The sequence below is a fragment of the Paramisgurnus dabryanus genome, chromosome 16, assembly GCF_030506205.2.
Source record: "Paramisgurnus dabryanus chromosome 16, PD_genome_1.1, whole genome shotgun sequence".
Taxonomy (NCBI): domain Eukaryota; kingdom Metazoa; phylum Chordata; class Actinopteri; order Cypriniformes; family Cobitidae; genus Paramisgurnus; species Paramisgurnus dabryanus.
In genome coordinates, this window is record NC_133352.1 from 17,610,574 (window position 1) to 17,627,634 (window position 17,061).

A 17,061-nucleotide genomic window follows, 5' to 3' on the forward strand; every position below is an offset into this window, starting at 1 on the left:
GGAAAACATGCTAGCCCAGAGGTTCCTCATTCACTCGGTTGTACATCCGTTCTCACTGGAAAATCACAGAAGCTGTCAGTTATGAATACAGCCCATTCCATCTCCCAATTTCAATGATTTTTATAAAAATAATAACCTGCATGACACAATGAAGATATGAAATTAATGTCATGAAATACTAGAAGTGCAGAGCATACAAACTCTGTCATTGTGACCAAATTCAAAATAATCACATAGAATGAGTTGCGGTTTTCCACTCCTTTTAATGCCACACACTCAGAAAAACTTACAAAAGTTGTCACTGGGGCAGCAGTTCCTTTCAAAAAAGTCCTAATGTGTATAAATATTCCTTTACGGTACCAATATGCACCTTTTAGGCACAAAACGATGCTTTTTGTGCTTTTTGTTACCTTGTTGTACCTTTTCTGAGATTGCAGGATATAATCTGCCCTGATAATCGCCTGCTTTAAACAACCCGCCAATGTCCAGTAGAGGGGAAAATACTTTCATCTGTCGATACGATTAGTCCAATATATTTCTTACTAACAAAAATCCAATGATGCAGCAGTATTGATTTTCACCCCAGGTCATTTACTATCTCAAAAACATGTCTTATTTTCTTTGTCAATGAAGATGCGATTATAGCAGTGGATAGCAGTATGTAATGCTGTGAACACAGAAATATGCCTCATTTAGGAACAATAAGGAGGGATAACAAAACAAGTCAAAGATAAAACCTTACTCTTATTTGTTTTCGAACAATTAACTACATTACACAGCGTTCCAACAGCTCATCTGGCAGAGCTTTGTGTTACCGGTGCAAAATGTGATGAGAACACACATAGTAATAAAATGGGTCTGCACTGCAAGTCCCTTTGAATAAAAGCATTAGCCAAGCTCATAAGTGTAATGTATATTACAGAAGCTCATACCCATAAACAAAATGTCAATCAAGATCCAAACCTCATTTCTGAATGATTTACAAACAAAAAAAATATAAGCACATCCAAAGATTAATCAATAATGCATCAAACTAATATGAAACCCTAAGGAAACAAGTAACACGTTTTTTAGAGTCGCTTGCTTTACTATGGATGAAATATTGACAGGGTTTAGTGAAGCAGGCTGTAGAGGTGATTGCTACTTCTTCGGTGGTCTCAGACTATATTGAACTCTCATACATTCATCCAAATGCAGAGCTGGATAAAGACACACGACAGACAATCCTCCAGGCATATGGACATTTTTTTAAAGCTCTATACTCTCTCCAACCAAAACACAACCTGGATAAAGAGATGTGCCTTGTGGGATTGAATTAAAAATTTTACTGTACCGTTTTGATGCCAACATTTTCTGTTTTAAGTTTGCAGAACATGATTTATGATATTATGTATTCTTTAATTTCATTTAAATAAAAACACGTTATTTTAACAACAACTGGACTTCTGCGGTCAGGTTGATCTTTACAATCACAAAGATACATACTTTTCCATATTTACAGAAGCTTGAGTAAAATACACTACAAAAACTGCCCTTTTGGGACAGACACATAATGGGGCGGGGTCCCAGAAAGGATTTTTCCCAGACTAACTTTAATGTTAGTGTTGTCTTGATCTGAAAGAACTTGCTCTGACATATCTTAAAATATGTCTGTGCGAGTGTTGCGTCTCAAGATGCACATCAGTAATGTTTATTTAAAAATTATGCTTTTAAAAATTACTTAAACATCTCAATTTAACTAAGGCCTAGTCCTGTCTTAAAATAATCCCTGTCTGGGAAACCGCCCCAATAAGTTTATAGAGCTATTAAAACAAACATAAAGACATATAGCCAAAACTCTATTCTGTGAAAAGAAGAAGAATGAAGATGAATATTTTCTGTAATTGGGTAGAGGTGTTGCCACTAGTTACAGTTTTCCTTGTTTTCATTCACAATTTTCTGGATAAAACTGACGCAGTTCCAAGCTATTGCTGACTTGGTAATATTGAACACACTTTTCTCTGGAGGTCAACTGTGAACATTTAGAAATGGATCATGTATGGAGCTTGTTCTGTCAAGCTGACCAATTCCCAGTTGGAATCAGCTGGACTATGGGAAAACATGCGGAACAAAACTGCAGCTGTGGCTCATAAATTTACATATTCAGTAGAAGTGTTCTGGTTTTTGTACTATAATTGACTAGAATAAAAGCACATTGGGAAATTTACCCTGTTTTTAATATTTCACCTGGGTTTTTAAGAAAAAAAGTCAAACCAATGGGTTAAATGTTTTAAATAATAGTTGACAGGATTGGATTTATGGTAAATAACAGTATTCAATATTTAATCCTGAAGGTAGCAGTTCTTTATTAGTCTCAGATGTGATTTATGGAGACAAGATAAAAAAATTACAGTTCAGTCAACAGCATTCATCCAAAAACACATTTTCTGATTATAGAGTGCCACCTTCTGGTTTTACAAGAACACAAATGAGTGCCAAAATAATCACTCTTTAAATGCTTAGGGTAGACTTTCAGTTTTTGATCGACGAGTCATTATCTATAAGTGCATCCCAATTATAATTATATTGTTTAAAATATGTTGATAATATAATCAAAACACACTACAGTTCTAGCGATTGCTGAGGTTAATCGGCTCACATTTGAACTCAAAATTCATTTCTCTATTTGTGACTCAGCATGTAGTTTCTTGGTCAAGATTGAATATGAGGTAACAGGTCTCTAAATGGTCTGTCCCAATCATGTGCTGGAACTGTGGCTGTAGATCCTCTGGTGTGAGGCCATTCAGAAAGTGCTCACTGATTTCCTCATAAACCGAGGCTCCAACATCTTCTATAATACCAGAAAGGAGAACAGACTTTTTAAGCATACAGAGGCACTCGCAGAACACACTTTATCTTTATTAGTGTTATTTATGAAGGTTTACCCATGTATTTCTCTCGTAAGACTTTCATTGTGACAGAGAAACCATCAGCATCTTTGACCTCCAGCAGGTCCACATGAAAGCAGTCATTCTCTGAGAGATAGTTCATGGCTTCTCTGGCACAGCTGACAACTTCAGCCAGATCATCATCCTCAGCTTCTTCAAAGTCATCCGGATAGTCAGGGATGTCCTCGTTGTCAGAAACAACTGTCAAAAGAAAATGAAAATTGTATCATGTTTGCTTTAAAATGTTTGCTTAGAGAAGTATTCAGAGGTGTAAGAACGAAGTTACAAACAGGTTAAACAATTACTGTAAAAAACATTGCTGTAGTTATGCAGCTGTTTGCCAGTAACTTACTGTAGATTTAAATGTATGTTATTTACTTGCAACAGTTTGTTCAAAGTTAAATGAACATTGAACGTCAACAAGGTTTTATCTTTACAGAATAAAACTAAAATAACAACCTTATGCAAAGTTATTTTAGTTTTATTTTATAAAGATAAAGACTTGTTAATGTTTATTTAACTTTGAACAAACTGTTGCCAGTAAAAAACATACATTTAAATCTACAGAAATGTACTGGCAATATTTAACACTGTATATAACTACAATATAAAAATTCTATTTATTCAGTCAAAACATATCATAATTTTTTATATTTAACCTCCTAAGACCTGGTGTGTCCACATTCGTGGACATTAAATTTTTAGTTGTTTGCACCACCATAATACTTAATTCTGTGTAACTAGGACCTGTTGTACACAAACGTGGACAATTACACTGCTTTATGTTCAAAGAAAAATATTTGGTTATAATATTTATTGGTTCTTCTTAACCCCAAACAGCTGGAAGAAATCTAAAATGCAAGCCAAACCAAAGCTCGGGTCTTGAGGTTAGAGACATACAATCATATTTAACTTACTTTCATTTGTAATAATGTTTTTCCTATAGCTTTTAAAATTGACCTTGAAATTGTAAGATGAATTGGAGATTTGCATGATGTTAACATGTTTAAGATATCGCTGTTTGTGTTAAAATGTAATGAGATCTTTCTTAAAGTTGTGGATTTTTTATTTGTTTAAAGCAGTAATTCTCAAAGTGTGGTCCGCCAAAGATGACCTGGCAAGTGTTTGTACAATCGTCAATTATTTAAGTAGACTTTTAATGCACTTGCGAAACTGTGATATCAGTTCTTGCCTTTCTGTTTTAATAACGTAAAAATGGATCGGTTGGCTAAACCAAAGAGGAGTCAAAATAAAAGATCAAGCGTCAACTGAAAACAACGAAAATCCACAGATCTATTAGTTTTGTAATGTACTAGTTTTTGTTTCATGTGTAAAATCCCTGTAATTTCAGTGATTTTGGACATAAAGGGGATTTTTTTTCAGTATTTTTTTGTTACCATACAGTAGTTACAACCATAGACTTCATATACCCACCACCTCAGTTTTAAACTAATGGCTCTTTGGAATGACATTAAGTGGGACCTAGGCTGTTATATTTAATTGCATTTTTTTTCACATGTGCAGTTTGTTGTTCATATTAAGCTGCAACTCATTTCACATTTACTTTTTCAAATGAAATAAAATTCATATAATAATTTTTGAACATTGCAATGCATTTGTTTTTAAAAAAATAGTTTTTGACTTGAAACAGTTGCATATTAAACTTAAACTTAGCTTATCCTTCTTATTTTGTTGTTTTTTCGGGGAGTGTTCGAGTGGAATTCTGTTAAGTGGTCCTCAGAAAAAAATTGGAAGATAAAGTGGTCCTTGGGCTGAAAAAGTTTGAGAAACAATGGTTTAAAGTCACAATGAAACAAAACTAGCTATTGTCTTTTTTCCCAGTTGTGACGTATATGCGAGTGAAATGACTTCTGAAATGAGGAAAAAAGGTAGGGCGGGAATTGATTGGATTGTTGGAAGTTGGGTCATGTTGCTATTTGCTAATTGCTGCGATCTTTTCCTGTTTTCTCGCATTCCTCATGACTGGAAGTAAAGAGAGATAATTTCAATAGACTCAAAGACTATGAGGACACATTATTTTTTTTTAAACAATGAAGATCACATATAAGTCATTGTAAAAATTAATATAAAAAGTTTTTAATTTAAATTTGATTGGTACTTTAACACAATATTTTGAATTGGTACACACAGTCAATAGGATATGAGTGAAGAACAAACCCCCCCCCCCAAAAAATACTGTACAGCAAGTTAAATGTTCATTTTAACCTCTGCATATAATCCATATTAGGTTTTTTAAATAAATAAAATAGACAGCATAGATTACTATTAGTTAGGGCTGTCAAAAGTAATGTGTTAATAAGACATTAACAAAACAAATTTTATTAACGTGCGATTAAGGCAATGTGCAATTTCTAGCCCGTTGTTGGATAAATTGAGATTCAGCCTTATACATAAAGTATAGTCATTAAACGTAAAAAATGATTTATTTTTGTAGCTTCATTTTTTGAGAGGTGTACCGTCCTAAATGCTTAAAGGAACACGCCCACATTTTGGGAATTTAGCTTATTCACTGAATCCCCCAGAGTTAGATAAGTTCATACATACCCTTCTCATCTCCGTGCGTGCTGTAACTTTGTCTGACGCAGCCCCTGTTAGCTTAGCACAAAGACTGGAAGTGAATGGCTCCAGCTAGCATACTGCTCCCAATAAGTGACAAAATAACGCAAACATTTTCCTATTTATGAGTTGTGATTTGTATAGTCAAACCGTGTACAAATAACAAGGTCATATGAGACACAGCCATCTTTTAACAGTATACATACTGTGAACTATATTCTCAGAAGGCGAAGCACTGTTACTTGTGCAGAGTGATTTGCACAACTCTGACCGAACTCTCTGCTTTTCACCACAGGGCTTCTCGGGGGCTGCGAGCAAATCACTCCGCCCAAGTAGCAGTGCTTCGCCTTCTGAGAATATAGTTCCCAGTATGTGTACTGTTAAAAGATGGCTTTGTCTCATATGACCTTGTTATTTGTACACGGTGTGACTATACAAGTCACAACACATAAATAGGAAAATGTTGGCGTTATTTTGTCACTTATTGGGAGCAGTTTGCTAGCTGGAGCCATTCACTTCCAGTCTTTGTGCTAAGCTAAGCTAGCGTGGGCTGCGTCAGACAGAGTTACAGCACGCACGGAGATGAGAAAGGTATGTATGAACTTATCTAACTCTGGGGGACACGGTGAATAAGCTAAATTCACAAAATGTGGGCATGTTCCTTTAACTAATACAAAGAGTGCGTGTCAATCCACTTGCACGTCTGAGATTTTGGTATTGGTTCTAAAACATGTAGGAATTAGAAAGTAAAGTGCAGGACTTGCTTGATTTTTAAATGAATTATAAAGTAATGTGTGATGTTTATATAGTTTTTAGGAGCGAAAAGACTCGGAAACAATCTTCCTCGTGTTGACTGACACATCTGAACCGCGATATATGCACACATAGACAGAATTACAGTTTTTAAAATATCGGTTTTAACAAGAATTCACGCAGATACACTCTTAAAAGAATGTGTTAAAATAACACATCTTGTGTCTAGTTAAGGACAACACATCAAGTGTGTTGTCCTTAACTTAACACATCTCTGTGTTATTTTTGTAACAACACACTTTGTGTTGTTTTAACACATCTTGTTTTCTTCTCCCTTTTATTTATATGAACTCAATATCAACACAAAATGACACATAATGTCACCTGGATGTGTTAATTTTAACACATTGTTTTGTGTTAAACTGTTTAACACATTATGTGTTGTTTTTAACACATTATGTGTCATTTGAGTTCATATAAATAAAAGTGACAACACAAGATATGTTAAAACAACACAAAGTGCTGTTCCAAAAATAACAAAGAGTAAACCACTAAATGTGTGGTCCTTAACCAGACACAAGATGTTTTAAGCGTGTATAATCTGTTATGTCTAAAGTGAATGTTTGATTAATTTATGGGGAAAAATATCTGATGTGTAACATTTTATTAGATCCTTGCATTACAGTACTGTAGATCTTAACTGTGTCTTAATGTCAACCAAACAATAAAAGAAAGAAAAAACTTTAACATATGTTGATATTGTTTTTGACGTTGTATGTGCGAATCAAGTTTTACCAGTAATTTTAAGGTATGCAGTGATTTAGATTTTGAACCTTAATAAATCTTTATTATTTTTTGCTGAATCTTTCACTAATAATAAACATACATTTGCATAAAGCATCTATATTTCTTCAGGCCAATTTTGATTAGAGTATTAAAAACTTAAAAGTGTTAAATTAAGGTAAACATAGAACAGATAAAAGTTTGATTAACTCAAACTCATAATAAACATGTGATAAATCTAGATTAGATATTTAAATTGACGGACAGGTCTATTATTAATATATTACACTAGACACTTACCACTAGATTCCTCAACTGCCTCTTCAAGCTCATTTCCTTGGCTGGAGGAGACATCATCCCTCAAAACACTCTCTGAGGATGAAATGCTCTCATGATCGTCAAAGTCCTCTGAATAATCCGACTCGGTTTCTTCATGGGCCACTTGCTCCTCAGCACTTTGTGAAGTTTTATCTTCAGTCTCTGTTCTCTGTGCCATATCAGAAACAGCAGAGGAACGGTCTGTTCTGCTTTCCAAAGATGACATTTCATTGTTAGAGTCCTCTCTTGTTGTTTCAGCATTAACCTTTGTCAGTTCTTTCTCCTGACGTGCAATAAAGTTTCCCAGAAATTCTTGCACATAGGTCATGCTTAGAATGCCGCTCGCGCTTGGTCTTTTTTCGGGAACCAAGGACAGCATTTTTTCAATTAATGTACGCATGTCCTCTGAATACCTCTCTGGGATATCAATGTATTCTCCTTTGATGATCTTGTAAAACAGACTTAGGAGATTTTTAGCTTCAAACGCCGGTTTGAGTACACAGAGTTCATACAGCAGACATCCGACAGCCCACATGTCAGATTTGGTGCTGTATGGGACATCTTGACAGAGTTCAGGACTCAGATAACTGGGTGTTCCCACGCAGGTAGAGGCCATGTCAAGTGTGTGGTTCATAATTTTTGATATCCCAAAATCCCCAAGCTTGATCACACCTCTTTTGGTTAGCAGCACATTGGAAGGCTTTATATCTCTGTGAAGGATTTTTTCCGAGTGTATGTAACCAACAGCCATCACGACTTGCACAAACCAGTCCATAACCTTGGTTTCTGCAAAGTATTGCCCGCTTTTTTGCTCTTTAATGTGGTCATCAAGTGTTCCACCATCACAGTAATCCATAACGATGTAAATATGGTCATTTGTTAGGTCAAAAAAAGTGTCGATCCATGATATAATATGGGGGTGCTTTAAGCTCCTCAATATATCAGCTTCTTGTAACACAACCTCTTTAGTCTTTGTTTTTCGAGAACTGTCCACGTGTATTCTCTTGACAGCATAAAATTTCTTTGTATCGACATGTTTCATCAACATCACAACACCTGCTCCTCCCCTACCAAGAGTGAGGACTTTGTCATATTTTTCCATATTTTACCCTCTTACCTTATTGGTATTTCATTTCTCCCCTTGAGGAACAGATATGGGCACTTGTTTTGATAGATAAGCGGTGACCTCTTTAAATAAAACAAGTAGGGAAACAGTACTACCGTATATTAAGCGCCTAAAAAAAAAACAATTATTTACCTTACATCTTTAAAATCATTGTTACCTTTATTAGTTGTGATGCCTTATTGAAAAACGTCACGTATTTATTGTATCAGGAACGGAAAGCAGCTGTGTTGTCTTTGTGTTACCATGGTAACAGCTGCATTAACAAACGGATATCGGATTCGCTCTGATGTTTAGCTGCATAGAGTATAAACTGACGTTATAATATGTTATATAAATAAATGTATATAAAATATATAGTATACGGTTTCTGTGTTTTCATACCATCTAAAAAAAATGTAGGTCAGACAGGCACGAGAGTCTGCAGCTTCATCATATTGGGTCAGCTGTTTATAGCTTGTTCACGAGCATCATCGCTGGACAAATTTGCGCAGAAATGTCGTCACTAAAAAAATCCAGTTATAATCTAGATGTACGACTATACACTCTGCAGTTACAAAATAAAACTACAAAAATTGACCATCATAACATCTTAAATTCGTTATCATAAATAAACTACGATAAGAGTTTTAAGTTAAAATAAAAAACAATGCATGTCTATTTAATGCATTCAAGAGCCTCATTTCCAGTCAAATTTGCGCAGAGTTAAAAATATACATCAACATGTTTTATTTTTATCAGTTTAAAATATTGAAAAATGCATTCGTTTATTATTACATAGAATATTACAAAAAATACAACTGATATTTTGAAAACTATACGCAAATGCCGTTTTTGTTTAATTGTTAGCCTAACCGCGTGGGAATCTTGAGTGAGTTAGCTCTTGTGTGCTAACTTACTGCTAGTCCAGTGAAAGCATCAACACACGAGGGGATTGATTGAAAATGCCACCAAAAGGAAAGGGTGGCAAAGGTGCTAAAGGTAAGGCACACGTGTGTAATAATGAATAAACACAGCGTCTTATTTAATAGACAACACCCGTTAAATTCACAGCGTAGCTTTTGTCAGTAACTGCTTAATGTTAGCATGTAATGTTTGCAGCTAAACAGTGATAACATGTTACTCTGTTATATTTAAACTGGTTTATTCTGTTTTACACGCTTCAGTTAAAATTTAAAGGCGTGGTATATTTACTAAATACATTTAAGGTTTGTATAGAGTATACCAAAATGTGAATGTATAACATAACTAGTAGTCTACTTATAAACTAATACGCGTTGCTTTTAGCTGCACAATATCAAGTTTTAGTTGTTAAATTATGTATAACTTACATTTTACAGGTGCTGCTGCTTCAGGCAGTGGGGACAGTGATAAAAAGGAGAAGGCTCAGAAAGGAGGTACAGCAGTGAAGGTACTGTATACTTTTTAGTGGCTATCCTAGGATCACTGTTATTAAGATATATAAAGCAACATAAACTTTAAAGCCTTTATTCAAATATAGATTTGCATGTATTGCCAACTGAAATGACAATTTTATTGTCCTTTGTCATTACATTTTGGTAATGTATCTTTGAATTCTGTGTCAGGTTCGGCATGTTCTCTGTGAAAAGCATGGCAAGTGCATGGAAGCAATGGAGAAACTGAAGTCTGGTGTGCGCTTCAGTGAGGTGGCAACACAATACAGTGAGGACAAAGCCAGACAAGGAGTAAGTATGTTGTAAGGATGTTACACTGCAAAACACTGCTAAAACTGCCACACATAAACAAGAGATATCCTGTAGCTTCAGGGTAGTAAATGCTTCTTTCCAGCAGACAGCATTCCAGCCACTATCAATGCATTTTTTATTAAATATTTAACCTATATTATGCCTTTTATACACCAAATTATAAATTGTACGCAGACATTAAATAAAACAAAATCTGTGCAGCCTTTTTTTAAAGGGATAGTTTACCCAAAAATTAAAATGTGCTCTTTATTTACTTACCCTCAGGCCATCCGATATGTTGGTGACATTTTTTCTTCAGTAGAACAATAAAGTAGATAATTTGCAGAAACCCCAGTGCTCTGTGCATATTCATATAGATCAATAGTTTCCGCCACTTTTAGACTTCAAAAAGCAGTTATATCCAATATAATATTTACAACATTATTAGCATGAATGCAGAGGCTCTGCCAAACATGAGCATGGTTGTCGTCTTGTAGTGTTTGGAGGCGGTTGTCAGTCCAGCCTCTAATAGGGCTCTATCTTACACCCGGTGCAATGCAGCGCAATGCGCGACGCAAGTGTCTTTCGCTAGTTTCCACCCTAATTTTCACGTTTAGCGCCGCGTTGTTTAAATAGCAAATGCATTTGCGCCCCCTTTTGCGCCCATGGGCGTTCTGATCTGAAAACGAGGTGTGTTCAGGCGCATTGTTGGCGCGTTGCTATTTTGAGGCAACTAAAATAGACTACGCCATTGACCAACAAAAACCTGGTCTAAAGTCAATGGCGCAATGTGTTTTATGTTATTTAAAGAGCGCATTAGTAAAATGTGCCTATACACGAGAGGACAACGCGGGTTTGCTTATCACAAGGTACATGAATGCGCAGCAGCACAAAAATGCTTTTAAATATGAAAGATTAAAGGATTGAATGTAAAAGATTATTATTGAGTCTCTTGGACATAAATGAGGACTAATTATGAGACGTTAGAAGGCGCAAAGAGCTGCTTCACCTGCAGCCTGGTAAGTAAATAAATGCTTTGCTTTGAACAAATGCGTCTGTTTTTAAATGTTTTTTTAATGCTACCTCACGGATTTATTGTATATGATGACTCTGTACCTGTGGATATGGTGAGATGAGAAACATTTTTAAGTAATGCTTAAAGGACAAGTTCGGTATTTTAGACTTAAAGCCCTGTTTTCAGATTGTTTATAGTCAAATAGAATGGTTTTGACTGAAATTTCGACATTTTCGGCTGCCCTGAGAATTTTCGCGTGTTTGTGTTTCAGCTCAGACCTCTACAATGGGTTTAATGGTGCACTGGAACAATCCTTCCTAAAATGCTTTAAACTTTCGTTTACAAAGACGTGAAACTCACCGAGTGGTCAGGGGTGTTCATTGATATGCTCACACAAAAATCGCTGCAAAAGATGCTTTCCAACAGCTGTTTTAGCATTCGTTGTTAACTTGTGGACCTATTTCCCCAAACGCCTCACACCTGTACATTCTTCCGCTTAGAGCTTGAATAATAGACACTCCAGCCCAGGTGGTGGCGCTAATCCGCCTTTGCCAATTGCAAGAATAGAAACAAAGTTCCCGGCGCGGAGTAATACCGTACCTCACAGGACGTCTAATACAGTCAATGGAGTTGGTAAAAACTACGATAAAACCTGTTGGAATGCGTCTTTTGGAGCGATTTTTGTGTGAGCATACCAGTGAACACCCCTGACCACTCGGTGAGTTTCACGTCTTTGTAAACGAAAGTTTAATGCATTTTAGGAAGGATTGTTCCAGTGCACCATTAAACCCATTGTAGAGGTCTGAGCTGAAACACAAACACGCGAAAATTCTCAGGGCAGCCGAAAATGTCGAAATTTCAGTCAAAACCATTCTATTTGACCATAAACAATCTGAAAACAGGGCTTTAAGTCTAAAATACCAAACTTGTCCTTTAAAAAAACTCTTTGCTAAAAAAAAACGCTGTCCAAAGTGCTGAAACGTGAGGAGAGCCGTTTGTAAATTCTTTATCTCCTGTTTGTTACAAATAAAGTATGTTTAGAGTACAAACCTTATCTTACATACTTGTAAATTATTTTTTGATGATATTGGATAGCCATACATTTAAAGCAATTACAAGCCTGCTTTTTACTTCCATGACTAAAAGAAAACGGGTTTTAAAGGTTTTAATAAAAAATAACAATTTCAATACAAGTGAAAAACAACACAATTATTTAACATTAATCTTAAACTGGGGATCTTCTTCCTCCGCTTAATTTTTCAGTTTACAAAGTCCGTCATCTAAATAGGGATTAGACATAACGCCAGCGTAACTGGCTTTTAAAGGGGATGAGAGCTGTGACTCTCATTGGTTTACTGCACGTTACGCCCAAAATACTCCCATTACAATAGGACCTACCCTTTTCGACCATGCGCTCGGCGCAAAAACAATTTTTACCGTCGTTAAATTAGCAAAAGTGGATTCGGACACGCCCATTTAGACGTTTCGCTGTGCGCTTTAGACAGTGCGCTTAGATCGTTAAAATAGGGCCCTTAAACCCCATTCACACAGACCTTTGGTCCCAGAAAATACCCATAAAATTGCCAGACAAGCGTCTGTGTGAACACAAACTCTTTAAAAAAAAATTTTCTGGGATCGTTACCGGAAAGAGGACCTAGTCAGATATACGGAAAACCCTCTGTGTGAACAAGAAGCCGAGAGAATGCCGTAATGGTTGTGTCGTAGTGAGGACGCGCGCGTCATCACAACAAAAGTTATGGTTCAGGTCATTAAAACGAGAGATAACATGCATATAAACATTCACCATGAGAAATGTTGCAAACTAGATTGAAGCAGTTATCAGGAAATGATAAATGAGATGCATAAACAATGACGCACGTGCCGTAGTGAGGACGCGCGTGTCATGGCATCATGAAGTTGGTTCAACTCTTTAAAATGAGGGATTTACAACATTCATGACGAGAAATGTCAGCAAACTGCACTGAAGCAGATATCAGGTAAGTTAATAGCTCGTTACTTACTGCGTTGAAACGAAGATCATTCAGCAGCATAAAAGAATATCGCATCACGTGCTCATTTGAGCTATTATAAACGAAAATACCCGTGCGTCATCCCAACAAGATATATCGTTCAGCCTCTCAAATTGCGGGTTTTAAATGCATATAAACAATCACGATGAGAAATGTCTGAAAACTGTATTAAAGCAGAGATCAGGGAGCTTGTCAAATATCCACTCTGAAGCTGAGATCATTCACCAGCATAGAACTGTGCGTTCTTGCGCTCCTTCATAGTCTTATCATAAACAAAAAATGCACGCGAGTGGTTTCTGGAGAGAGAAATAATAAATAATTTGCAAACTTCAGACGCTGCGTAGAAGAGAGGGCGGGACTTTCAACAGGTCACGTGTCTTCCCGGGACCATCAGATGCCGGGTAATCATGTCAGTGTGAATTAACAAAAAATCTAATGGTCCCGGAAAATTCCAGGATGCGTGTCCCGTGTATTTTACGGAATGTCTGTGTGAAAAGGGCTTTAGCAAGTGTAAAAATGTTAATCCAGGTAGTGGCAAAAATTTGCGCTAAAATCTTTTTTTATTTAGGCTACTTAAAATATAAAAAAAAGTAAATTGAACACACAAACAGTCTGAATTTAAAATTGGCTAAATTTAAAGATTATTATCTACATGAAACTTTCAGAAGCAGAATTATTTGCACCGGTAAAAAACCTCTTCATTTTTTGCATGCAGCTTTATTAAAGTTCAGTAATCCCTGCATAAACGACACAATTAATGTTTGTTTCTAATTATGTGATAAAAGCAGTTGCAGAAATTGTACACAATGAAATGTGGAACAGTTTCCGTTTTACTAACAAAATATGTTATATCCATTTATTAACTTACAATTAAAAGTTACACAACATCTCGCAAGGTTTGGGCAAAAGTCTCACGATTTACATCCAGAGCATGATGGGAAAAGCTTAGCTTTGAATTCCACTCAGAAGCAGTATTTAAAGGAGCGGTGAATCAAATACTCAATTTTAACTTGATAATTTGTTATATAAGAGGTCATCATACTTAAATGAACATCCTGCAAGTTTCAGAACTGAAAACGTCCGTGCTACTGAAATATAACCGTTTTTGGCACCAAGCCAGTAAAACAAGCCAGTGTGGAATTCGGAAATCTATGACGTCAAAGTAGAATTGAAGTACCGCCCCATAGCCAAATACAAGGACCACTTTTGAAGTCCCGCCCACAGCTTCGCGTGACACATGTGTGTCTCAACAAGTAAATATGTCTTTAAAGATTGACAAATGTAACCAAAATGACTTTTAAATACATTTTTTCTGAGAGACTTTTATTTTGACGCGGTGATCTGTTATGAAAGACTGGAAACGCATTTTCGGTTGTGGAAGAACCGCGTGGGAACAACACAGAAGCTAAATACTTTAATTCAGAGGCTTGGAACATAACATTAAATGCCTGGAAAAAGTTTGCTTTTTAAGAAGTTCCAGCTCGTGTGGGGAGTGTTTGTTAACTTTGTGTACACGGATTTATTTGGAAAGAAGTCGATGCTGGATTTGCAGAGAGACTGTGATTAAAAGCACCACTTATATTGGATCTGACAACAATGACACAGCATTATACACAGTAAGACATTTTACTTTATTTAAGTTACTGCGTTTCACTATTGCTTTGTTAGAAGAGATCGCTTGATATGTCTGTTGTAACATCCGTGTCTAAACACATATGTTTGACTGTTTTAATGTACTAAAAACATTAAACGATTAATAAAGATACACCACTTAACAACACGACTGTAATTTAACGGTAGAAATATACAGTGTTATTTATAAAGAAGGATTTATCAGCCGCAGTTTAGATTCTGATGCCCGTTTACTGTGTTGTATACGGTAATTTAGGCGAGTTACGTTTGAAAGGTCAAACACTCAACAAAGCTTATTTTTTATCATATAACTGTGGTATTTAACATTACGTGAATGTAAAAGCAACCTCACAAGCACAATCGAATTATACAAAGTTATTGATAAGGATTTATTAGCCGCAGTTTAGATTCTGATGCGCGCTTACTGTGTTGTATACGGTAATTTAGTCACGTCGAGTTTTGTTTCTACTTTAATATACGTATTGTCATTTATGCGTATCATATTTAGCACCCAGAATCGTTTGTGGCTCAAACATATTTGTGTTCGGCTGCTATTTTTATCACATTAATGTTTTTAAAACATTTCCCCACATGTAATGACGGGGAACGAAGACGTCCAATCATAGCAGTGGGTGTTTACGTCCAGGTCTTCAATGCGGCCCGCCCCTTCAAACGAACCATTTCTCCAGACAGCCACTAATCTATGTTACAAAATAGCCTATTACTTATTGTTTTTGATGTTTTTGAATGTAAAAACCACGCGGACATCAGAAGTAGACATCAGGCAACAGTATAAAACAATAAAATCGACAAATTCACCGCCCCTTTAAGATAGTGTGGGTTAAGGGCACTGCACTCTGCCTGGTTCAAGACATGGGACAGTCTTGCGCACTTACTTCCTGTCGCATGCACACAGCAAGTATGGGAATTTGGATGCAGCCATACACAGGAAGGATATACATGAAGTACACTTAACCCTTTCGCTCTGTAGATGGCACTGAGAGGCTGGTTTGATAATGAAAGAACAAAAATCGTCACACTGCTAATACTGCTCTGCTAAAACGTTTCGACCACACAGGTTTTTGTCAGGTCAGACCAACACTGAAAGGCTGGTTTGCCAACTGTCACCAAACACCACAAGAAGAAGATTGCGCTTTTCTTTGGCAGAAGCTCTCCATTAATGCCAGTAATGTAGTAAAATAATGTTCAATTTCTTTCAAAAAACAATTGATTGGCTTCACAAGACATCAGTATGCCACCAATATGTCTCCAGGAGTCATAGGGAGTCATAGGGATTACTGCTTTTTGAACTTCAACCATCAAAGTGGCGGAGTTTATTGTTTCTACATAAAAACATTGTGTGAAAAATAACCTTGATATCTACAATATTGACTGAGTAAGGTCATGCATGCAAATCTTGAAATCAATGTAAAATCAATAATTGAAATCAAATGTTGATGCTCCTAATCTCATAATTAGTTTAGACTTTGCCTGAATGTCACAGACATGGTTATATTTATTAAAATGTGTTTAGGCTTGTATATCTTAAAGTTTGGGTTTGCTTACGGCAGGGTGACCTTGGATGGATGACAAGAGGATCAATGGTGGGACCATTTCAGGATGCAGCGTTCGCACTACCCGTCAGCACTATGGACAAACCTGTATATACGGATCCTCCAGTAAAAACAAAGTTTGGCTACCATATCATCATGGTTGAAGGCAAAAAGTGAACCTTTATAAATGGACTAAACAACTTTTTTGTTGTGCATCATTGCCATTTGATTAATCCACGACACACCAATTTAATCAAATTCATTCCCAATGCCATTTCTCAACATGTACATACAGTAGCAGCCAATAAAAATGGATCTTAACAAGCCCTCTGTGTCAGTTCCTTTTATCTTTGGAAACCAAAACACTGACACATGCACTTTTCAAATTTTCTGACTTTTTTCAAACTACAGAACGATTCATACGTGATAACTAACACTACTTCCTGGGTAAAATCACTACTTCCTGAGTACTGTAGCAACCCATAGCAGCATCCTGAATGACCACGTGACTGGTCGTCAGGGTCTTTTCATGTCATGGTCTAGTTTATCATTTGAATTTTTTTAACAGATCGCTGTCCAGTGAATATAAAAATAAGCTTTAAATAACTTAACACTTGATAATTACATTTTCCTTAAACTAAACA

The 17,061-nt window shown here is 36.2% G+C and overlaps 2 protein-coding genes across 2 annotated transcripts; one reads left to right on the forward strand and one right to left on the reverse strand.

The window, feature by feature from the left end:
- Positions 1-1,147: 1,147 nt before the first annotated feature.
- On the reverse strand, positions 1,148-9,046 carry nek12 (NIMA-related kinase 12). Its single transcript, XM_065266564.2, has 3 exons — positions 7,341-9,046; positions 2,925-3,128; positions 1,148-2,830 (listed from the first exon to the last, which is right to left on the reverse strand). Exons 1-3 carry the CDS (start codon positions 8,458-8,460, stop codon positions 2,673-2,675), a joined length of 1,482 nt encoding a protein of 493 aa, XP_065122636.1. The 5' UTR covers positions 8,461-9,046; the 3' UTR covers positions 1,148-2,672.
- Positions 9,047-9,310: 264 nt separating this feature from the next.
- On the forward strand, positions 9,311-16,743 carry pin4 (protein (peptidylprolyl cis/trans isomerase) NIMA-interacting, 4 (parvulin)). Its single transcript, XM_065266565.1, has 4 exons — positions 9,311-9,462; positions 9,822-9,892; positions 10,068-10,187; positions 16,436-16,743. Exons 1-4 carry the CDS (start codon positions 9,426-9,428, stop codon positions 16,592-16,594), a joined length of 387 nt encoding a protein of 128 aa, XP_065122637.1. The 5' UTR covers positions 9,311-9,425; the 3' UTR covers positions 16,595-16,743.
- Positions 16,744-17,061: the final 318 nt, after the last annotated feature.